This window comes from Erythrolamprus reginae, chromosome 7, assembly GCF_031021105.1.
Source record: "Erythrolamprus reginae isolate rEryReg1 chromosome 7, rEryReg1.hap1, whole genome shotgun sequence".
In the NCBI taxonomy this organism is placed as follows: Eukaryota; Metazoa; Chordata; class Lepidosauria; order Squamata; family Dipsadidae; genus Erythrolamprus; species Erythrolamprus reginae.
In genome coordinates this window covers 58,173,073-58,198,369 of record NC_091956.1, presented here as the reverse complement: position 1 = coordinate 58,198,369, position 25,297 = coordinate 58,173,073, and the positions used below count along the sequence as shown (strand labels likewise).

At 39.4% G+C, this 25,297-nt stretch overlaps 1 protein-coding gene across 1 annotated transcript in view; it reads right to left on the bottom strand.

Annotated features, from left to right (window-relative positions):
• Window positions 1-4,451: 4,451 nt before the first annotated feature.
• The window catches only part of SGCZ (sarcoglycan zeta), a 329,915-nt gene continuing 309,069 nt past the window's right edge, over window positions 4,452-25,297 (bottom strand). The window contains exons 7-8 of the mRNA XM_070757645.1: window positions 8,007-8,130; window positions 4,452-4,937 (exon numbers count right to left, since the gene is read on the bottom strand). Of these exons, the coding sequence (XP_070613746.1) occupies window positions 4,740-4,937; window positions 8,007-8,130 (322 nt within the window). The 3' untranslated portion in view covers window positions 4,452-4,739. The remainder of the gene's footprint in view (window positions 4,938-8,006; window positions 8,131-25,297) is intronic.

Below are 25,297 nucleotides of genomic sequence, written 5' to 3'. Positions count from 1 at the left end.
AATATATTAATGAGAAAATGTTGGAATTTTGAAATCATCCAAAACCCTCAGGAAATCTGAAATGTCACCTGTAAAAATTGCTGCCAAATATTGTAGTTTGTAGCTGTATAAATTCTACATAGCTAGAAAATAAATCTAATTCTACTGCCAAATCAGATCAAAATCCAATTCAGGCACAGGAAGGAAGTCTTTGCCCAAGCACACTGAATCAAAAGATAAAATCTAATTTTATTTAGAGATGAGTTAATCAATCTGAATTATCCTACAAAAAAGAGAGTCAAAAACAATAGTTTGTATTATTTCCCTCTATTTTCTGTTGTATCCTCTAAGAGTAAAGTAAAATTTAATCTTATTCTTTTGTTATTTTGCTTCTGTAACGGGTGTAGTGTGATCTGCTAAACCAGGGGTAGGGAACGTTGGCTCTTCTATGACTTGTGGACTTCAACTCCCAGAATTCCTGAGCCAATCATGCTAGCTCAGGAATTCTGGGAGTTGAAGTCCACAAGTCACAGAAGAGCCAACGTTCCCTACCCCTGTGCTAAACCTTGCGTCCATAAATCAAGTTATTATTATGGTTTGTTGCAGTCAACCAGATGTTCAGACTGAATTTGGCATTTTTGTCTACTTATTGGGTCTTTTCCAAGGATAAGAGACAGGCAGATCTGATTATTTGATGGTGTTACAGACATCATCATCATCAATATTATTATTATTATTATTATTATTATTATTATTATTATATCATCATCATCATCATCTCTTTTATTCATTAAATATGAAATTCAGTCAAGTGAACATCATTATCATTATTATTACTATTCTTATTATTGTTGTTATTATTATTATTATCATCATCATCATCATCGTCATCATCATCATCCATGACAAAGGCTGTAGGTGGCCCATATTGATATATTGATGCTGAAAAATTGCAATCTATTGGCTGGACATTTCTGGAATGTTAAAATTAAATCATTTATAAATCACAGGGGAGACAGATTTAATTAAAATATTGTTGTAAATGGCATATTGGAAAAAACATATTCAGAAGTGGGAAATTCACAAGTGCAATTTTCAGAAGGGCACAAATTGCTAGGTTTATAAGCAGTGATGGGCTACCAAAATGTTTACTACTACACTGTGGGTGTGGCTTATGCATTTTGTTTCAACATCTTTCAGTGCAAATCCCCCCCCATCCTGATTTTCTGTTATATAAAGTGTATGTATACACAGGCACGGAGGGTTCTTCTAAAATTATACACATTCAACCTCATTTACTGCAACAGGAAAAACATACCCAGAGCCAAGAAGGGAAAAAAAAAATAAAAAAAAATAAATTTGCTACCGGTACTATGTACCTGACCAAAATTTTGCTACTGGTATTGCGTACCTGACCCTACCCGTAGGAGCCCACCACTGTTTATAAGGATTCTATGTAAGTGGAATATAATGGTGGAACACTTATATCAGTGTTTGAAAATATGTGGACATCAACTCCCCAAAATTACTCAGTCGGTTTGGCTGGCTGAAGAACTCTGGGAATTGAAATCCATACATCTTTAGATTCATTATTGATATATGAATTTCATACATCAGTATGAAATTGTGCTGAGCAACACAAGCCAAATGAAGAAACTTGGATATCAACCTTAAAACTGATAGCTTGGCTGGGCTAAGCCATATAATGTGGTTCTTATTTTAAGCTCTTCGGTTTATGAGCCGAAGTGAAACCGAAGGGGGAATTTTCTGCTTTCCAGCTAAGTTTTGATTGCTTGAAGAAAAGAAGAGGAAATGGTAGTTAGTGGTGGTGAGTTTGCAGTATTTTATACTCATATTCATTATTTTTGGATATTCATTTGGCAGTTTAAAATTAACAATATGAGCATAGTAGAATCCATGCAAGACATTTCGTTTACTTAGAAAATTTCACAGTTTAGCTGAAATAACTGAGCACCCTAAACATTTCATTTAAATGATTATAAAATTAAGGCTACAAGTATATAGAGAATATAGGGGTAAACTTTTATTTCCTAGGAATCAACTGTTGTTCTGCTGCCCATTTTGGGAGAGCTTGGCAGCATTCTCATAAAATGGCTTTTTTCTAGGCTTAGGGGTGGCAAGTAGAACATGTACTTAGTTTTAAACAGGATGGCTCATTCTTAATGTGATAGAAAACCATGGTACATTTGTTCCTCCCATCAGCTGCCATAATGTACCTCATATTGTAGCTTGTTTAAACTATGGTAAGAATAAATTTGGATCAACGATATTTTAAATTCTGGTTTGTTTTGAAAGTATAAATAAAACAGTTCCCTATCCAATTAGCTTAAAATGAGAAGCGTATTGTCACAATTCATTCATACAAAGGCAGACTATTACTCCTTGCACATATGATGAGTATTTGTTATTTTCAAATAGTTTTACTGAAACAGCGATTTCCTTCCTCCCTCCCTCCCTCCCTCCCTCCCTCCCTTTCCCATTTTAATCAATAGCAAAAAATGAACTAGGAATAGTCTACTATTCCTAACACAGTAATATATATATATGCTATTTATATTTTTACTCCCCTGTATTGTAGCTTATGTATCTCCAATTGCCATCTCATTGACACTGCTTTTAGGGTTCAGTTTCCATAAAATCTTTTAACTATGTTTTTGTAAAATCCAATGTGTACATTCCATAAATATATACTTGAGGGGCTCTTTTAATATTTAGTTGAAATATCTTTGTAGGGACGTTCAAAGAAGGAAAGACTTCCTCACTTCCACTAGTTTCTCAAAGAAGCTTGGTTATCATCTAATAATGTGAAATATATTATGAGTGCTCCTGGTGGAGTGATAATGACCTAAAAAGGACTAAATAATTTGGAGCTATTCTGCTGCACTTATTATCCCTGCTCTACATTCCACTTACATTCCACCTGGACAATTTCCTGGGAGTCCTTAGAATGATTTCTGTGATGTTTAGGGTTGAAGGAAGGGAAGAAGTAAAGAACATTACAACTGCAAATCATCTTAAGTAATCTTAGCCACCTTAAGTTATCTTAGCCATTACAAATGGTATGATCACTGATAAAAATGAAAACATTAATATTCCCACTTGCTATTGTTGCAGTTGTTCCATATAGTATTAATTACCAAAGCTTGTAATCTAATGGCTTTGTTAATATGAAATTACTGCAGTCCAATCCATTACTTCCTTAGGAACGCTGGCATTACTTTTCTTTTTGTTTCAATCAAAGGAACATTTATGTGTGCATAGATTTGCCTCCTTTGCTGTAATGAAATAGAAATGAGGAAATTCTCATTTAAAACCAGGACATGGCTCTTGTTCCCATTCTAAGTCACTATATTTTGGGCAAAGTATCTAAATTATTTCTTGTAGAAAACACCCTCAGTAACCTAATCATTTCTCCATCTCTAGACATTAAAATGTATTAGGGCAGTGATGGCAAACCTTTTTTTCCTCGGGTGCCGAAAGAGTGTGGGCAAGCGATATTGTGCATGTGTGAGTGCCCATACCCACAATTCAAAGCCTGAGGAGGGCAAAAACAGTTCCCCCTGCCCCTGAAGGCCCTCTAGAGACCGGAAATGGCCTGTTTCCCAACTTCTGGTGGATCCAGTAGGCTAGTGTTTTGCCCTCTCTAGGCTCCAAACTTCCCTAGAGGCTCTCCAGAAGACAAAAATGCCCTCCCAGAGCCTCTGTGTGAGCCAAAAATCACCTGGCTGACACACACATGCACATTGGAGCTGAGCTAGGGCAACTGCTTGAGTGCCAGCAGATATGGCTCTGTGCGCCACCTGTGGCACCGGTGCTATAGGTTCGCCATCACTGTATTAGGGTTTGCGTGTTTGTTGAGAAGCAAAATGTATTAATCCTATGTGTATTTTGCTCTGTGGAACATCAGGTCAATAGACTCCCTTTCATTTAATAGTGTAGCTGCATTAGATGCATTCAAATGATTGACAGGAAAACTGTTGTTAAATGTTACTTCACATGCACCAAAAAAATCATTCAAAATCAGCACAGAAATAAAAGGTAACAATTCTGATGACTTGTAAAATGTATATCTAACTCACAAAACCTGCATGAAGGAATCAAATAATAACAATGCCCTGAACGGAGGGGAAAATATTATCACACAGAGAGGGATTCTGTCTCTTGCTGTTTAAAAGGTAAAACTGAATTTTACTTGTTTAGTAAAGCAAATGTTACACAATGCTTTGAAGTCTTAAAATTCTGGGATAAAAGTTTACATCCAAAAATGATGGGTGTATGAAAATTGTGCTTTCAGACAGTAGAATTATTTGTTATACCAATCCATCTCAACTTTAGATACTGGGCCAATTTCTATAGTAGTATATCTATCTCTATATAATTATGTATATATGTGCAGTTTCTCGTATACAGTTCCTGCTCAAAAAAATTCTAAAACAATGTGCTTCACTTCATATATAGCCAAGGCACCTGTGTATTTCTCCCTTTTGGACAAAAAGTGATACGAAGATCCATATTCCCTGGTGAAGACAACCATTTTATTATGCCTTCTATCTTCCATCATGGAGCTCCATAAGCCAGAAGAGAAGGCTCTGTTTGGCTCCTTGCTTGGGCTGGAAGAGGTCCAGGAGGCTTCATGATCAAACGAGGGAAATCAAGCAGAACCGTGAAGCAGAGGGACAGTAACAAAAAGGCTATTCTGGTGTGAGGAGGAGGAGGAGAAAGAAGAAGATTCTGTGTCTTCAGCTCCACAAGCAGATGTTGCCACTGGACTGACACGTGGAACCTACTCCTGCAGGGGAAAGGTAGAGTTTGCCATTGGGACAAACACAGACCTCATAGATAGTCTGTCTTGTTGCCGATGAACTTGGTGAGGAAGATGAGGGGAAAGACCCCAGCGGTAAATTCCCTAGCCGGATTGAGTCTGCATTTAAAAATATCTAGGGGGAAAAAAGAAGAAAAATGAATTACTTTTACTGCAGGATTTCATTGTTCTGTTATTGGATTCTCTAAAACAGACCTTCCTGTCTTTTGTAAACTACTCAAGACTAACTTATACCGCCAGGCATGGGGGAGTTGAGACACCTTTCCCCCAGGCTTTTTTTTATACTTTGTTTTATGTTTGGTATGAATGTGTTGTTTGGTTTTTTAAATAATGATAGGGTTTTATATGTTTTTAACATTAGATTTGTTCCACTGCTATATTGTTTTTATTACTGTTGTGAGCCGCCCCGAGTCTTTGGAGAGGGGCGGCATACAAATCTAATAAATAATAATAATAAAATAATAATAATAATAATAATAATAATAATAATAATAAAAATAGAGATATTTTAATGTTCACTGGAATAGCATCTATATTTCAGAATGAAATTTAGTTATTACAAAAGAGTAGAATCAGGCTCTTTCCTGTTTAACTGGACTTCGTGGCAACCCAGTGGCTGGCAGGAATTCCTTGCTCTGTGCAATCCCAGCTGTCCTTATTTTTGATACCATACACATTTTTCTTCTGGTGTTTAAATGTTGACACAGAGCAGAAGGCTGAAGTAATGCATAAGGACATAAGAGTTTGAGTTCTGAAAAAATGAAAAGCATACAACAGTGTACTCTTTGGTGATTCTGATTTAACTGTAGCCATTCGTCAGTTCCACTTAGAGAAGAGATTATGCATATTCCCATTACTAATGTAGCAATTATACTCCTACATTAGTGTCCATCAGCATAATGAATTTTGAAACACTAAGTGTGAAGGCAATATGTAATTCTGCAACTGTTTCCCTTTCTTCTTGTTCATTTAATATTCTCCCAGTTGTTAATATCACCTAGGAAAAGAACATTCGAGAAAAGGTTGCAATTTATGAGCTACTGATATGGATTTAGATTGTTGGACAATGAGACTGCTTATTTGAAAAGGTGAATTTCCATCTATTAGCTGAGGACCTTTGTCGGGTAGTTAGGAAGAGATTAGTTGGTAATTAATGATGAAGAAGAGATTAAAAACATATCTAACAGCCCCAATACCTGCCCCACCTTCCCTTAAAACCATGCATTGTGGTGAAAGCTAGGAGAGTTAAATGGAACTGCTAATTATTATTATAACATAGTAATATGGAATTCAACTTTTGTTTGATCCGTACAATTATGCTGAATTAATATTATAGGGGAATCAAAACTTGGAAATAAAAAAAAACTCAGAGAATCAACAAAAATTGCATTAAAAATACGAAGCCTAGAATATGGAATATGAACATGATGGTTATTTTGATAGTTCTAGAATCATAATTTATATACCTTTTGCCAGTATTTTCAGGTAAAACACTTTTTGTCTTTATACATAACAGTAGCCAAAATGCTTCAGAATCCCACTTACTCCTAAAGGATTTAACATATTCTTTACAAAATAATTCTAGAAATAGCTGCTAAAATACACTAATTAAATGTTCAAGAACATAGAAACATGTGGAGTACGGATTTGGAGTGTTTTTATATTTATATCTAATACTGTATATCCCTTCCGTTCATCTTAAGCCATGAAAATAAACTGGACAAAATATGGAAACAAAATATAAAATGATCAAGAACATCTGCCCCAAAACCTGTGGCTATAGTAAAGTTAGCACAAGTCCAGAAGAGGTTAAATGTATTTTGTTGGTACCATTGCAACAAAATGACCTTCATGAGAGGATGAACATGAAGCCAAAATGTTGGGGGGTTTGTTTTTCATTTTATTCACAAAAGGAAGCCATTTCCTTGAAGTGTTTCCTTGAGCAGGAGTTTTGGTTGTATGCCACACTGCTGCAGTTCAGCTGGATTTCCGAATTATGGTAGGAGAAAGATGGAGAGCAGTTGTTAAAATAAAGAAATAAGAAACCCAAAGATGCTGTAGGAGAAAAGATCCTGCAACTGGAATCATGGAAAGGTTATGCTTTTGTGTGCACAAACACATATTGTGCAGTGTGACAAATAATAGAGGAAAGGAAGAGGTAAAGGCCTTGGCAACCAGAAAGGATTCTGGAATCTGAGTGGGGTAAGGTCAAATTTAATTTAATTTAATTTATTTGACTTTTAAGATGCCCAACTCTTTGCAGACTCTGGCGGCATACAGTAATAAAATCAGAATGGTACATAAAGGGTCATGTCAAAGTAAGCCATAGTAGTGTCAAGTAATGTGAACTCCAACCACTTCATTTTACAGAGATTCTTAGTAAACCAACATGTTTCTGAGAAAGGAACATGGAGCAATCATGACTGCCTTTTAATTCCAGTAATACAGTGTTCCCTCGCTTTTCGCGGGGGATGCGTTCCGAGACCACCCGCGAAAGTCTAATTTCCGTGAAGTAGAGATGCGGAAGTAAATATACTATTTTTGGCTATAAACAGTATCACAAGTCTTCCCATAACACTTTAAACCCCTAAATTGCAATTTTCCATTCCCTTAGCAACCATTTAGATTATTACTCACCATGTTTATTTATTAAAGTTTATTAAAAAAAATATTTATTAAAAGCAGATGAAAGTTTGGCGATGACATATGACATCATCGGGTGGGAAAAACCATGGTATAGGGGAAAAACCCGCAAAGTATTTTTTAATTAATATTTTTGAAAAACCCGCAAAAATCAAGGGAACACTGTGCATTAAGTTTTTAACAAAACTCCCTCCAATGTCCATCTGGTATCCATCTGGACCCATTAGGTGCATGGAACAGAAAATTTTAATGGGTTTGTCTTTCCTCCAGAGACAATAAGCAGTAACAAACATTTGGAGCCAGAACTGATGTGACCATAAATCTAATGTCCTCCAGAATCAGATCAAACATCAGCTGCTCAAAGGTAAAGATGCCATCAAGCACACATATTTTTTTAATATGCACATGCAATTAAGTGTGATGGACTTTTATTACAAGACAGAAATAAATAAAATTAATTTAAGGCTCCAGTTCTAAGCATCATATAATGGACGGGGTGTCCAAGTACAGTATAGGATTTCACTAGATGAATAAGGCTTACCTCCCCTTCTGTAGACTGCAAATGTAGCTCTTTTCTACAAGTGGCTTTCAAATCCCCTGCCGCTGCACTCACTTGTATTCCCTTTGGAGCTTCCATTATCAAAGATCTTGTAGGTGATTCGAGCCTAGAAAGTGGGGTGGGGTAAAAATGAGAAAAGCGAAGGAATTCATAAAAATAAAATAAAATGAAATGAAATACAACATGTTCTATGTATTACCCACAGCTAGATATTTTTTTCTACAACACAATAGAAATAAAATACCAACAGCATTCCAAATTACGCTGAAAATTCTTTTGAATATCAGTTCATATTTTGTGGAGTACAATGCTATTTTTTCTAGAACAAGGTCTATTTTATTTCAAGTCAGTTATTTTGTATTGAATGGTCTATTGCAGAGGTCTCCAAACTTGGCAACTTTAAGACTTGTGGAGTTCAACTTCCAGGGAGTTGAAGTCAAGAAGTCTTAAAGTTACCAAGGTTGGAGATATCTGGTCTATTGGGATACCATGTTTAACTATGAGTAATAATTTTACATAAAATTGAAGCAGTGGTGAAATCCGCTTACCTTCCCTACCGGTTCGGAAGTGTAAACTTTAGAAACATAGAAACATAGAAGACTGACGGCAGAAAAAGACCTCATGGTCCATCTAGTCTGCCCTTATACTATTTCCTGTATTTTATCTTACAATGGATATATGTTTATCCCAGGCATGTTTACATTCAGTTACTGTGGATTTACCAACCATGTCTGCTGGAAGCTTGTTCCAAGGATCTACTACTCTTTCGGTAAAGTAATATTTTCTCACGTTACTTTTGATCTTTCCCCCAACTAACTTCAGATTGTGTCCCCTTGTTCTTGTGTTCACTTTCCTATTAAAAACACTTCCCTCCTGGAGCTTATTTAACCCTTTAACATATTTAAATGTTTTGATCATGTCCCCCCTTTTCCTTCTGTCCTCCAGACTATACAGATTGAGTTCATTACATCTTTCCTGATATATTTTATGCTTAAGACCTTCCACCATTCTTGTAGCCCGTCTTTGGACCCATTCAATTTTGTCAATATCTTTTTTAGGTGAGGTCTCCAGAACTGAACACAGTATTCCAAATGTGGTCTCACCAGTGCTCTATATAAGGGGATCACAATCTCCCTCTTCCTGCTTGTTATACATCTAGCTATGCAGCCAAGCATCCTACTTGCTTTTCCTACTGCCCGACCACACTGCTCACCCATTTTGAGACTGTCAGAAATCACTATCCTTAAATCCTTCTCTTCTGAAGTTTTTGCTAACACAGAACTGCCAATGCAATACTCAGATTGAGGATTCCTTTTCCCCAAGTGCATTATTTTACATTTGGAAACATTAAACTGCAGTTTCCATTGCTTTGACCATTTATCTAGTAAAGCTAAATCACTTACCATATTACAGACCCCTCCAGGAATATCAACCCTATTGCACACTTTAGAGTCATCGGCAAATAGGCAAACCTTCCTATGTAAAAGGGAAGCTTAGGAAAGTCTTGAAACTAATTTCCGTACTATTAGCAATGCATTTGCTTCCTCCAAATGAGAGGATCTAAAATTTAGGCACTTGAAAGAACCAGCCAATAGGCATGCCAGAAACCACAGTACAAAATCTGTCCTATAGACAGGTGTGGGCTACTGCCTGGATGGGGGTGGGTGGGGGGTGCAGTGGGAATGCAGTGGAGCTCCACCCCAAAACACCCAATTTGCACTGAAAAATGTTGAAAGAAAATGCAGGGCTTCCTGCATAAGCCATGCCCACAGTGTGGTAGTAAAAACTTTGGTAGCCCTTCACTGCCTATAGATATCAGTCTTTAGTTTTTAGATATCAGTGTTTATTGTCAACAAACCTGCTTTGAATATTGGCAGGAAGGCAATGAACATGGATTCCAAGAAATAAACAATGGAAAAATTATTAATAAACATTATAGCCTGATATTTCCTAATTTAAAGATTTCTTATCCAAATGTTTTAATGGCATGTTTTTCAGGGTTCTTTATCAAGATCTGTTACAGATTTACTTCTCTATTTGCATAAATAGTGACATTCTTTTACAATAATTAATGACTGGATTTCTTTCTAATAATTTGTGTTTTGTTATTATGGTCAACTTTCTAAATGGTCTGTTACCTCAACAAGTAGACTGGGGGTGTCTACAGGAATGGTATAGGTGACAATACTTAGTGGCAGGTGTTACAATGCTACAATGCAAAACCTGCCACTAATATATTGTGAGTGATTGTGCAACACAAGTGGGAAAGAGTAGAGTTTGTAATTTGTCATTAGCACATTTATTTTATTATATTGAAACCATCATTTTATCTGGGGACATAAGTAGTTGTAGATCTGTTTCCTTTCTTATATAATACATTGCATAGTTATGAAACAGCAAATATTAAACCAAAGATGAAAAAATATAATAACAAAATTATGTCATGTATTGATTTATTTAACTATATTCCAAGTTAGGTTTAACACAAATAGTTTCTTAAAGCTCTGTTTTAAACAACTGTCTTATATAAATATTTATCAATTAAATTTAGAAACGTTTACCCTTTATCTTTTGTGGTTGCTTTGAAGAACTGTGATTTATATAACGACTGCACCATCTTATTAAGGAAAGAATATAGTTTAAACTGCAGGAAAATTATATTTTTAACATATATTATTTAAGAACCACCTTTCTTTCAAAAGGAAATTTCTAGACATAATTTTTAGTTCACTTCAACAAACTCCACTTTTTCATTTATTTTCTTTAGGCAAATGCTGGTATGTTATTGTAAGATGAAATGGACCATATTTTTGTGTGCTTTTCTGATCCTCCTGAAATTTAAAATACATATACTTTAAAATAAATTACCCTTGGCTACATAGCAGTGATGGCAAAGCTTTTTTTTGTTTGCTCAGTGCCAAAAGGGCTCACACATTCGTGATAGCGCATGCGTGCATGCCCATACCCATAACGCAATGCCTTCCTGTCTGTACATGCATGCACATACCTGCGCTACCCCCCATGCATGTGTGCAGTACTCACTGAAGCCTCTGGACTTTTAGTAGGTTTGTTGGACCACTTTTTGCCCTCCCCAGGCTTGAGCAAAGCCTCCTGAAGCCTGGAGAGGGTGAAAAACAGCCCAATGATCCAACTGGAAGTTCATTTCCAACTTTCCATTAGGCTTGTTAGGTTTATTTTTCACCATTCACAGGCTCTGGAGGCTTTCCTGAAGCCTGGGGAGAGCAAAAAGTGGTTTCTGAAGTTCCAGTAGGCCCATTGGGTCTACATGGGGCTACCTTTGAAAAGTGTTCGGAAACTTCAGATTGTGCAGAACGCAGCCGCGAGAGCCATCGTGGGGCTTCCAAGATTCGCCCACGTTTCTTCACCACTCTGCGGCTTGCATTGGCTGCAGATCAGTTTCTGGTCACAATTCAAAGTGTTGGTCATGACCTTTAAAGCCCTACATGGCATTGGACCAGATTACCTGTGGAACCGCCTGCTACCGCACGAATCCCAGCGACCGATAAGTTCCCACAGAGTTGGCTTTCTCTGGGTCCCGTCGACTAAACAATGTCATTTGGTGGGCCCCAGGGGAAGAGCCTTCTCTGTGGCGGCCCCGGCCCTCTGGAACCAACTCCCCCTGGAGATTAGAACTGCCCCCACTCTCCCTGTCTTTCGCAAATTACTGAAGACTCACTTTTATTTATTTATTACTTAGATTTGTATGCCGCCCCTCTCCGAAGACTCGGGGCGGCTATGCCGCCAGTCATGGGAGAGTTAAGATATTCCTTTCCCCTAGGCCATTACAAGTTATGCATGGTATGTTTGTGTGCATGTTTGGTTTTATAATGAGGGTTTTTAGTTGTTTTATTAATTGGATTGTTACATGCTGTTTTTATCATTGTTGTTAGCCGCCCCGAGTCTACGGAGAGGGGCGGCATACAAATCCAATAAATAAGTAAGTAAGTAAGTAAATAAATAAACAAACAAACAAACAAACAAACAAATAAATAAATAATTTTTTTGCCATCCACAGGGTCTGGGGAAGGTGAAAACAATCCTCTGGGAGGCCAAAAATCAGATGGCCGGTGCGCACATGCATGCTGGAGCTGACACAGGGCAATACCTTAGCATAATCTCAGATATGGCTCCATGTGCCATCTGTGACATGAATGCCATAGGTTCGCCATCACAGCTATACAGATAAGGAAGACAAATTTACTTATAAAAGTAAAGGTTCTTCTTTTGAATTCAAAGCAATTAATACTAAGCTAGAAACATTAGGGTATATGATATATATCATCCAGCCACTGTTTGGGGCATTTAAATAGCATTGATTGTAGCCAGAGATTTAAGAAGGTGCTTAACTTTCTACTGAAATCAATGGGGACTTGAAAGCACTAAAATTTGATTGGCCCAAGCTTGGTATAGATCACAGATTCTAATCTTGTGGAGATTATTTTAATTAAGCAGTAGTAATTCTACTAATTAGTCCTCTTAATGTTACCTGTCTTGCAAATCCCAGTTAACCAACAATTATAAGCATTCACAAAAAGGATCAAGTATTTAAGATCAGGTGAACACTGTAGTTGCACCTTTAGAGAGAGCTATTCAGTTATTTGCTGTGTTGCATTGCCAGATACAGAATAGGTCAGGGAACATGCACAAAAGCACAAATCACATTGTCTTAAAATCCAGGTCAATGCATATGACACCTGTAGCAGTTTTGCCTGAAGAAGCTGGAGACTCCTACAAATTAATGAACACACCTAGAGTTTTAAAGAAGTCGAGTGAAACAGTCAAAAGAAAACTCAGAAATATTGCAGCCCTATCATATTTTTGTTTGCAATTATTTATGTGCTGTAGGTCAAGCTAAAACATTAATTTATTTAATTTTATTCAATTTTTATGCCGCCCTTCTCCTTAGACTCAGGGTGGCTTGCAACAAGTTAGCAATGGTACTTTTTAACAGAGCCAGCATATTTCCCCCACAATCTGGGTCCTCATTTTACCCACCTCAGAAGGATGGAATGTTGAGTCAACCTTGAGCCGGTGGTGAGATTTGAACCGCTGACCTACAGATCTACAGTCAGCATCAGTGGCCTGCAGTACAGCACTCTACCTGCTGCGCCACCCCGGCTCTGGTCAACAACGGTCCAGTTTTGAAGGCACCATTGCAGTTGATTGGAGAACTATGTTGGTAAATCTGCAGGTCGGGGGCTTAGTTTAATTTGGTTTTGTGGTTACAACCCCCCCCCCCAAAAAAAATTCACCTTGTATCACAGGAGAGGGTCTAGCAAAATCAGCTTCCTAACAGGATCTTTCTCAGAGAATCTCTTAAGCTAAACCAGAGATAGCAATCCATGCTGAGTACTCATGCATCTATGATTTGAGTGAAGATTGACACAGTGCTCATGGTTAAATATTTTAGGAAAACCTTAAAGCTATTTAAAAAGGGATGCTGGGTCAAGATAAAATATAGAGATATAATTGAGTAAAACTCAGCTGTTACTAAATCCATAGAAGGTTGACAATGTGGAACTAACTCCCTGTGGAAATCATATTAGAGTGCATAGGAAATTGGAGGTTCAAGAACTCAGCAAATTTCAAAATTAATATTGAAAACTGACATTCTGTTTCTTTAATGCTTTAATCTATCATTTCTAAACTAATTAGATTGGAAAGCTGCACAAAATTTTGTAATGTTGCACAAATAAAGGCAGTTCCTGATGTCTCTTCTTGTACCAGGGTTTCAATTGTTTTGTAATTCTATGCATGCTCTAATAAATAAATAATCCAAAATCTGGGTGGTGGTTAGCAACTGCGCGTTCTCCCTTGGGCATCTTTGGGGATGATTGACAGGTTCTCTCCAAGCTCATGGTGGGGTGCTACCTGAGCAGTTGGGGGGAACCTGTCTTTGGGTCCCGCACATTGAAGTCCCCGGGTAGGGGTGCACCGGCGGGACCCCCCTCATGCGAGTGCATGGCAGGGTCTCAGGTGAGGGAGAGGTCCCTCACCTGGACTAGCATCGAGCTACGCCCATAGTTGCCCAGGAATGTTGATTGCTACGTCATTTCTGCCCTGGAAGTATTTGTTTGACCCTGCAGGTCCACTGTTTGGGTCACAGTTAAGCATGTTGATTTTATGCTAATTTATGCTAATTTATGCTAATTTAATTAAATAAACTATGCAAATTATTATTAATAAAAATGACCCAAGTTTAAATCCAGCTCTTGTGTCCGTGTCGTTACTCCGTCTCTTCGGCAAAACTCTGATATGCCTCTGATGCTCTCTGCTATGAATCATAGCCTATGATAGTTGTTGCAATTTTCATAGAAAAACTCTATCCTTCCCCCTCCTCCCAATTCTGGAATGCCTTTTAATAAGACTTGACATAGCCAATTTCAAGATTGGCAAATTAACATATTGTTTTATCCCCCCCCCCTTCCAAGAAATGAAAGGATGCCGGTAAGGATGCAAAATACAGTATCTTGATATATTTCATTTAAAAGAACTACTAATCTTCCAGTTAATTAGAACATGAACCAAAATAGGAAACATTAATTCACACATCTACAGAGGGGTGCTGGTAGTGTCAATGCTTGGGGAAAAGTTAAGCCCTTCTCAATCAGAGTTCCACTGGCAAAAATATATGAGCCAAATTTAGCTTCAAAAGAAACATCAACTCTTTTCTGAAACCAAAATTGGGAGTCTTTATTCATTATTAAGTTTCATTAAGTTGGAGTGACACTTTGACTTGCAAAATACCAGATGATAGTGGGTTGGTTCTTTTTACGTCTATAGGCATTGAAAGCCAACAGAAAGAAACGTCACTCATATTTATATTTTTAGTATAAATAGTACAGAAAATGGTCCTGGCATTCTATCCAAAGCAAGCAGTTGAACAATATAAAGGGCTACTCTGAATCCTGAGAGACTGTCCAAGCAAAGCTGAAAGAGCAGGAAAAATCTCTAAATTTGGCTCTTTGTTTTAGCTCTGTAAGCAAAGATAAATCATGAATAATAAGAAAGAGAATCAAGATTGTCAACTTATCACTGGACCTTGATTCTACAGGAAAATTTTAAAAGCTAGAATAGGAATGGAAAATGTCCAGCCAATGAAGAAGCTTGTTTTATCCATGAAAATCTGTCTCTGATGACAGATATATTTTTCCTACATTGCATTTATTTATTTATTTTATTTATTTATTTATTTGTCCAATATACAATACATATGGAAGAGAATAGACATTAAGTAATATATATGACAATAGAAAGTAAAAAGAAGAGAAGTAGATGGAAGGGAGAGAGTATATATGATATAAGAGATAAGGAGAGAATATATATAGATATAGATATAGATATATAGATATAGATAAGGAGAGAATATATATGACATATGAGATAAGGAAAGACAATTGGACAGGGGACGATAGGCACATCAGTGCACTTATATACGCCCCTTACTGGCCTCTTAGGAACCTGGAAAGGTCAATCGTGGAGAGTCTAAGGGAGAAGTGTTGGGGGTTGGGAGTTGACACTATCGAGTCCGGTAATGAGTTCCACGCTTCGACAACCCGATTGTTAAAGTCATATTTTTTACAGTCAAGTTTGGAGCGGTTAATATTAAGTTTGAATCTGTTGTGTGCTCTTGTGTTGTTGCGGTTGAAGCTGAAGTAGTCGTTGACCGGAAGGACGTTGCAGCATATGATCTTGTGGGCAATACTTAAATCGTGTTTTAGGCGCCGCAGTTCTAAGCTTTCAAGACCCAGGATAGATAGTCTATTTTCGTAGGGTATTCTGTAACTATTTCCGAAACTTTTCAAAACATACTTGCTGAACAGATAGCATTTTGGTTGTTCATAACTAGGAAGAGGAAGTTACCCACAATTTCCTCACAAGGAAATATAATCTGCTTGTCTTTCACCAAAGTTGTATATGGCCCTAGTAGGGCTGGTGGAAGTTTTATAGAGCTTCGTTGTTGCATGTGAGAGCACAAGGAGGAAACTCTCTAAGGGAGTTCTACACAGCAGGACAGTGTATGAAAATAAATATGTGGGATTTGCCTAGGAACATAGGATATGTTAATGAACAGATCCAAAAAAATTACAGCCTTTATCTCCATATTGGCAGTGAGGAGGCTCTGTCCATTCTGGACATTACTTCAATGTTTAATTCTACCCTCAAGTCAGAAGGGCTTCTGCATTTCTGTATTAGAGCAACAGGAATGTTACAGAATAGAATAGAATTTTTATTGGCCGTGTGATTGGACACACAAGGAATTTGTCTTGGTGCATATGCTCTCAGCGTACATAAAATAAAATATACATTTGTCAAGAATCATGTGGTACAACACTTAATGATTGTCATAGGGGTCAAATAAGCAATGAGGAAAGATTCAAAATTAATAAAAATCTTAAGGATGCAAGCAACAAATTACAGTCATACGGTCATAAGTGGGAGGAAATGGGATAGGAATGACGAGAAAAAATTAGTAGTAATGGTAGTGCAGACTTAGTAGAAAGTCTGACAGTGTTGAGGGAATTATTTGTTTAGTAGAGTGATGGCATTCAGAAAACAACTGTTCTTGTGTCTAATAGGGAACATTATTTTCTGGTTGTAGAATGGACCCTGGAGAGTTGAACTTGGCGTTATATCTCAGGTAACGTCAGTGGTGGGATTCAATTTTTTTTCACTACCAATTCTGTGGTCATGGTTTGGTGGGCATGGCGTGGCTTGGTGGGCATGGCTCGGTGAGCGTGGCAGGGGAAGGATACTGCAAAATCTCCATTCCTTCCCCATTCCAGGGGAAGGATATTGCAAAATCCCCATTTTATCCCAATCAGCTGGGACTCGGGAGGTAGAGAAGATAGGTGGGGGGCAAGTCAGAGGTGATATTTACTTGTTCTCCGAAGTACTGAAAATTTCCGCTATCAGTTCTCCAGAACTGATCAGAACCTGTTGCAACCCACCTCTGGGTAAGATGAGGAAATGGGCTTCTCACCTAGGGCCATTATTTTATTTATTTTATTTATTAGATTTGTATGCCGCCCCTCTCCGTAGACTCGGGGCTGCTCACAGCAATAATAAACAATATATAGCAAATCTAATAATTTAAAAGAAACACTAAAAGCCCCATTATTAAAAGCAAACATACATACAAGCATACCATACATAACTGTATAGGCCCGGGGGAGATGTTTCAATTCCCCCATGCCTGACGGCAAAGGTGGGTTTTAAGGAGTTTACGAAACGCGAGGAGGGTGGGGGCAGTTCTACTCTCTGGGGGGAGCTGGTTCCAGAGGGTTGGGGCTGCCACAGAGAAGGCTCTTCCCCTGGGTCCCGCCAAATGGCATTGTTTAGTTGACGGGACCCGGAGAAGGCCAACTCTGTGGGACCTAACTGGTCGCTGGGATTCGTGCGGCAGAAGGCGGTCCCGGAGATATTCTGGCCCAATGCCATGAAGGGCTTTATTACCTCTCCCTCCCTCCTTCTCTCCCCCTCTCCCTCTCATCGCCCCCTCTCTCATATTTTAAAATGCCTGTCTGCCTGCCTACCTTCTGAGTTTATCAGAAAAAAGATATACTGATGGAAATCTGTGAACTATAAAAATATAGCAGTAAAACAGACTGTTGAGTGGGAAAGATGCTACTCTATTTTCTGTTTCAGATATCTAATCAAGGAGGAAAAGGTTGCATGATTTTCTTGTTGCTTCTGTTTTTGCAGCTATTTTTTCCTCTCTCCTGGGATCTGGAGCCTGTTTTCTTAGGGAAAAGCAACCAATGGCAGAACTTGCAGGTGAGAAATAAGATCTCTGAAAAGGGTCAAGAGCATCTTTCATCAAGATTTGCTTTCCATTTTCAGAGTATGATCTCTCACTACATGTCGCGTTTTCTAGCTCTCACAAAACACAAAAACTATTTGCCATCCCAGCCTCCATGCCAAGTTATTTTGGCATCAAATATCTAGCTGCTGAGCATATTTTTCTCACCTTATTATGTGAGAAATAAGATGTAACAGTCATCTTATTATCAATCTTAAAGCTCTCATTAACTGAGACATCTGAAAGCTGAACTTTAATTAAATAGAGCATGCTATTACTTTTAGTGTAGCTTGTTCACTTTAGTCTAGTAGGAGCTACAGAAAAGTAATGAACTCCAGTATTTGATGCTGACAGGTCTAGATAGGCAATGAAATGAAGGGTGGGGGAAAGCAATGATGCTTGAATTCTCCACGTAGGGTGGAATTTCAAGATAAAGAGCATTTCAGAAACTTCTGGGACTATCACTGAGGTGTTGTAAGAACATGCAACAGCTGCTACCCCCAAGGCTAACTACATTTTTGGCAACTGCATCTTTAGACTAATTTACTCTAAACTTGCTTCTCAGTTTTCCAACTTAAGGATGTAACTCGTCTACCAGTAACTGACTCTATAGATAATTTCTCTGCAGCTTCTTCTGACCATTAGGTATCCAGGATGAAACAGAAAGAGACACCAAGCCCTTTAGCAACTATAAGCAACATAACCAAAGGTAGAACAACTTTTAGTGAACAGTAGACGCCAAGGAATTTTAATCATTTTCTGCTAACTTGGAGCAATTGGCATTTGGGTAGATTAACTACTGAATTTTGCCATCTATGAGGTCCTCTTAACTTCTTCTCGATGAATCCTAAGAAAACGGATTATGGCAAAGCCATGTAATAGAACATATTTCTTTTTAGTCACGTTAAACATTATAAGTTCTTGATAGGTTCCTGTTGTGTTTAGCTCTAGCCCAGCTCCTGCCCCAAGGACTGTGGATGTGGGGGAGACATCCACATGCTGCAGGCCTGTTTTGCCCCCGGTGGAATCTGCTGATGAAGGCTCCTCTGACCAAGAAGACATGAGTGACAGGGAGGAGGAGAGTGTGGCAGACAGCTCAGAAGGAGATCAATTATCTAGCTCCTCCTTGGATTTAGAACAAGAGTTAATGATACAGCCACACATGCGGAGAGCGATGCATAGGCAACAACAACTGAGAGATTATTATCAAAGAAAATGAGGCCACCTGTGGTTGGGTGGGGCTGTGGTAATTAGTGAGGCTGCTATAAATATCAGCCTGTGGGTTTGGCCATTGTGGAGGATTATCTGATCGTTTGTTGTGTTTCATGACTGCTTTACTGACTTTGACTTTTTTTGTGCTGATTTTTCCCTGCTTTGAAACTAAACCAGAGCAAAGTGTGTTTCACTTTGTGAAAGAAGGACTTTGAATTGCCTCACAGCTGCAAGCTAAGTATCACAGGAGTGATAAGGGACTTGTATAAATTACCAGTTTGTTTGGAGACGAGTGCTCTTTGCTATAACAAAAGAGGGCTTAGTTTAAGTGAATTTTCATTATAAAGAACATTGTTTTGAATTTTCAAACGTGTGTATGTCTGAAATTTGTACCTGTGAATTTTTGGGAGGATTCTACCAGAGAGCCCGACAGAACAGGTTCCTATTAACTTTAACCCCAAATATGCACTATGTAAATTATTTTGTTGACTCCTCCTCCCAGCATGAGATGTTTTTAATGTGGTGCGGGGTTGGTGGTGATGGTGGTGAGTGGATAGATGAAAGAATCAAAGTTGGCCATTTTGAGTCTAACTTTAAAAAAGTAACTTGCTATAGTAATATTCCTTATTTTTTCTTTTATGCAAAGAAAAATTATTATTAGAGCCATACATTTACAACCGTGTATTACTACTGCTGTTATTACTACTTTTGTTATTGCTACTACTCATTATTGTATTTTTTTGAGACTAATGGGAATGAAACTTCCTACAACTTTGCATTGCCTGATCAATTTTTTTAAAAAAATCTTATTATGCTGAGTGTTGGCTTTCAGCATTAGTTTATAGTTAATGGCACAATAGCCTTGACGATGACAGGGGAAAAAAGCTATTAAATTTGATCCCTGAGTTCTCCCAAAGGCACAGAACAACAGCAAAGCAATTTACCTTTCTTATTAGGAAGGTGATTGATAGCACAGATTTTCACACATAGCTACAAATGCCTTAGAACATATTGAATCTTAATGGGCACCTTATGTATATTCAACATATTGTCCCTTAATAAGTAACGTAAAAGAGAATATTGAATAACTGTTCCTAAAAATTGGTTTTAATGGTACATTTCCACCATTAAAACCAGTATTTTGGAAGCTTAGAGTGTAGTCAACGGAGCTGCAGGTTTTTTATTATTTTTCAATAAATATGGCAATAAAAGCATTATGAAATAAGCTGTCAGTGCTCAGATTATGAATTAAACATTTATTTTTAAACAATGTCATTTACACTATGACGAACTAGTGGTTCAACTAATTTTGCTAAGAAAAATTAATAGAAAAACTAATAGCAATAGACAAAGGTGTTAAACTCATGAAGAATATCATTTCCATTCTTTGGTCATTTAAAGACATATTTTGACTGTAGCTCATTATATGCTTCTGAAATAATTGCACAATAAAGCTCAGCTGTGAATGTAGCATTGCAATAAATTTTATAATGATTCAAATAACATGGCATGCAAGGTTCAGTTTGGACATTCAGTTCAATCAACATTGGTTAATCATCCATTTAACACAGATTCGTGAACTGAAAAGGGTCCTGTATTCAAAAGACAAATGGAATTTGTTAGATCTGTATCTATTAGAATCCTTTTGAACAGTGTTGGGGGAACCCGTTGAAGTTTGGGTTCAGCGGGTTCAGCCGAACTTGATGGAGGAGTTTGGGTAGGTTCGCCGAACCTGAACCCCATTGAAGGGGGCAAATTTGGGAGGACGCCCCACCGGGATTCCTTGCCTGCCGCTGCCTCAGGGAATTCCCTGCTTTGCGACTGCCCCCACCGGGTTTTCTCCCTTCTCCCGGTGTCCCGCTGGGCCAATCACAGCCATGCATCCGGCTGACCAATCACAGGCAAGCAGGACACATGGCTCTGTGGTGTTTGCTCGAATGTCGAACTTGAACATGTATTTCTGGAAAAGTTTGGGTTCGGTATGCCGAACCCCGCAAAGTTCGTTACGGACATGAACTATGCAAGTTCGGTTCGCCCAACACTACTTCTGAACTGAAAATTCAATAGTTTTTCTGTCGATTTAGAAATACTACCAGACAAATCACAATGTTGCTTTCTTTCAGTTCCTCATAAAAATGAATGGTGTGATGGACTCCCTGATATTCACAGAGCAGTCATTTTCTAAAAGACTTTATCACCTTATGAAACTTTCTGTCTCTCTGGCCAGGCTAACATTGCTTCATTCACTTTATCAACCCTCCACTTTCAGCCAGCGATGCACTTTAACATTTGCTTTTGCTTGTGACAATAGAAGGTTAATTTTCTTCTATGCTGCCCCTGTCAGCACAAGTAAGCATTCAATAATATGTGACTAGTCTAGAATACATTTTGGGTTCAAACCTTACTTTCATACCTGTAGCAGATTGAAATAATTTCATATAATAGTAGGTGAATGTATGCCCAGCTTACATTGTTCTATTGACTGTTTTTAAGACAATGTGGTGGTGATGGCAACAGGAGCATGAATACTGCTTGTTCTGTGCAAAAATATTTCTCTATGGCCTGCTTGATTTTGTGACAGTGTTGCTTGCCTTGTGAGTATGTCTCTGTTGACCTTGCTAATTAACTAATATGGACATTGCCAGAAAACCAATGCTATTTACAATCAAGCCTGGATAAGGATAAGAGAATTTTGTCTAGGATTCTTGCAAATCAACTAGGCAAGCTTTCTTGTCCTGATAACCCATAAAAACAAGAGTTTACTTTTTAAAGTTTGTTTTTAATAGCTGGTGTAGGAGAATACATTGTTTCAATAAACATCACTATATTTATTATTATTTTTATTATTTATTGGATTTGTATGCCGCCCCTCTCCGCAGACTCGGGGCGGCTAACAACAGCAGTAAAACAGTACAACAAAATCCAATACTAAAAAACAGTTAAAAACCCATTATATAAAAACCAATCATACATAAAAACATACCATACATAAAATTGTGAAGGCCTAGGGGCAAAGTGTATTTATTTATTTAGTAATTAGATTTGTATACTGCCCCTCTACGAAGACTCTGAGAATGCTCTTTTGAATATATGCAAACTTTTAAAACACCTGGTGCAAAATTTTCTCTCAATCGCCCAATCAAGGAACTACTAAGACAAACAGCCAAGCAGATAATGATACCCTAATTAAAGAATTAACCAGGAGAAAACTGTTGTGTATTGGCGGTTGAACATGGTTTCACCAAGGTCCAGCATTTGAGCTGGAGAATGCTCAAATGCTATTGGTTAAAGTGTCTGATAGCGCCTTATAAAAGGACTAGGTGTCAGACTGCAAGTTGCTGGTTGTACAGAGAGTTGCCCAATAAACAGTGTTCAGAAAGTTGATCTCCTGAGTTGTGATTCCCACAACTTAACACAAACCACACACCCACCAACACTGGCAGGGTAAGCTACTATATATAGATAGGGAACAAACCCCACACTCACTAACAATGATTATATCTAGTTGGATAATGAAATATCTACAAGCAAAACAACCAAACTCAGAATTCACCATTACAGTGATCCCTCGAGTTTCGCGATCTCGATCTTCGCGAAATGCTATATCGCGATTTTTCAGAAAATATTAATTAAAAAATACTCCACTCTTCTCTCTCTCTCTTTCTTCCTCTCTCTCACTCTCTTCCTTCCTTTCTCATCTCTTTCTTTCTTTCCTTCTCTCTCTTTCTCTATCTCTCCCCCTCTTGCTCTCCCTCTTTTTCTCACTTTCCCTCTCTCGTGCACCGAGCGGCGGGCAGGCGGGCAGGCAGGCGGCGGACAAGCGGCGGGCGGACAAGCGGCGGGCGGACAAGCGGCGGGCAGACAAGCGGCGGGCGGACAAGCGGCGGGCGGACAAGCGGCGGGCGGACAAGCGGCGGGCGGACAAGCGGCGGGCGGACAAGCGGCGGGCGGACAAGCGGTGGGCGGACAAGCGGTGGACAAGCAGCGGGCGGACAAGCGGCGGGCAGGCGGGCAGGCAGGCGGTGGACAAGCGGCAGGCGGACAAGCGGCAGACAAGTGGTGGACAAGTGGCGGACAAGCAGCGGGCGGACAAGCGGCGGGCGCGGCAGCAGCGAGGAGCCGAAGATCGGGGTTTCCCCTTTGCGTGGGCGGCGGGGAAACCCCGATTTTCGGCTCCTCGCTGCTGCGGCGCTGCCGAGCAGATCAGCTGCTGGGCGGCGGAAGGAACCTTCCCTGGGTCTTCCCAGGTGCGGAAGTAAAAACACCATCTGCGCATGCGTGGCCATGGAAAAAAAGGCGCGCATGCGCAGATAGTGTTTTTACTTCCGCACCACTATATTGCGAAAAATCGAGTATCGCGAGGGGTCTTGGAACATAACCCTCGCGATACTCGAGGGATCACTGTACTACACTAATTCTCTCTGTAAATTTGAATCTGAACTCCAAATAGGAACTGAATAATCAAATTATCACAGATAACCCCCACTCGGTTAAAGACCTCGGTATACTAATAACAAAAGATTTAAGTGCCAAAGCCCACTGCAACAATATAACCAAGAAGGCTTCAAGAGTTGCAAACCTAATCCTACGTAGCTTCTGCTCTGGAAATCTCACACTACTTACCAGAGCTTACAAAACTTTTGGCAGACCCATCCTCAAATACAGCTCATCTGTTTGGAACCCATATCGCATCTCAGACATTAACACCCTTGAAAATGTCCAAAGATACTTCACCAGAAGAGCCCTTCACTCCACCACTCGAAACAGAATACCCTACGAGACTAGACTTTCAATCCTGGGCCTAGAAAGTTTAGAACTAAGACACCTTAAACAAGATCTAAGTATTGCCCACAAGATCATATGCTGCAACGTCCTGTCTGTCGACGACTACTTCAGCTTCAACCACAAGAACACAAGAGCACACAACAGATTTAAACTTAATATTAACCGCTCCAAACTTGACTGTAAAAAATATGACTTCAGTAACCGAGTTGTAGAAGCGTGGAACTCATTACTGGACTCCATAGTGTCATCCCCAAACCCCCAACACTTTACCCTTAGATTATCTACGGTTGACCTATCCAGATTCCTAAGAGGTCAGTAAGGGGCGAGTACAAGTGCACCCAGAGTGCCTTCCGTCCCCTGTCCTATTGCTCTTCTATATCTCCTATACCTTTCCTCTATTCCTATATCTCTTCTTCTATTCTTTCATTGATATACAGTGATCCCCCGCTCGTTGCGAGGGTTCCGTTCCAGGAGCCCCTGCAACGAGCGGGTTTTCGCGAAGTAGCGATGCGGAAGTAAAAACACCGTCTGCGCATGTGCAGACGGTGTTTTTACTCCCACAGCGCTAGCGAGGAGCCGAAGATTGGGGGCGGGGCGGCTGTTTGCCGCCGGCATGGAGGGCTTCCTAGCAGCCCCCCAAACCCGGGTTGGGGGTCCGGGGGGCGCTGGCTCTCGGCGCTTTTGAGCTGAGTCCGGAAGCGAATTCGCTTCCGGACTCAGCTCAAAAGCGCCGATAGCAAGCGGCAAGGAACGGCTTGTCTCGGCGCTTTCGAGCTGACCGGACTCAGCTCGAAAGCGCCGAGACAAGCCGTTCCTTGCCGCTTGCTATCGGCGGTTTTGAGCTGAGTCCGGAAGCGAATTCGCTTCCGGACTCAGCTCAAAACCGGTGATACCAAGCGGCAAGGAACGGCTTGTCTCGGCGCTTTCGAGCTGACAGCTCGAAAGCGCCGAGACAAGCCGTTCCTTGCCGCTTGCTATCGGCGGTTTTGAACTGAGTCCGGAAGCGAATTCGCTTCCGGACTCAGCTCAAAAGCGGCGAGAATGAACGGCGTGGGCGGGCGAAGGGCGGGCGGCAGCGAGGAGTTTGCGTGGGCGGTGGGGAAACTCCTCGCTGATGCCAGCAAGAGGGGGAAGACCCAGGGAAGCCGCTGCCATCTACGCATGCGTGCCCGGCACGCATGCGTAGATGGTATTTTTGACTTCCGGGTTGAAAAATAGCGAAGTACCCTGTTCGCAATGGTTGGGGACGCAATAAACGGGGGATCACTGTATTCTATTCCTATATCTTCTTTTCTATTATTTCTTAGATATATTTTACTATGAGTATCTCCTCTATAACCTTCATCATGTATTTTACTATGTGTATATTGATATATACCCACTAAAACCCTCATTGTGTATTGGACAAAATAAATAAATAAATAAATAAATAAAATAAAATAAAATAAAAATA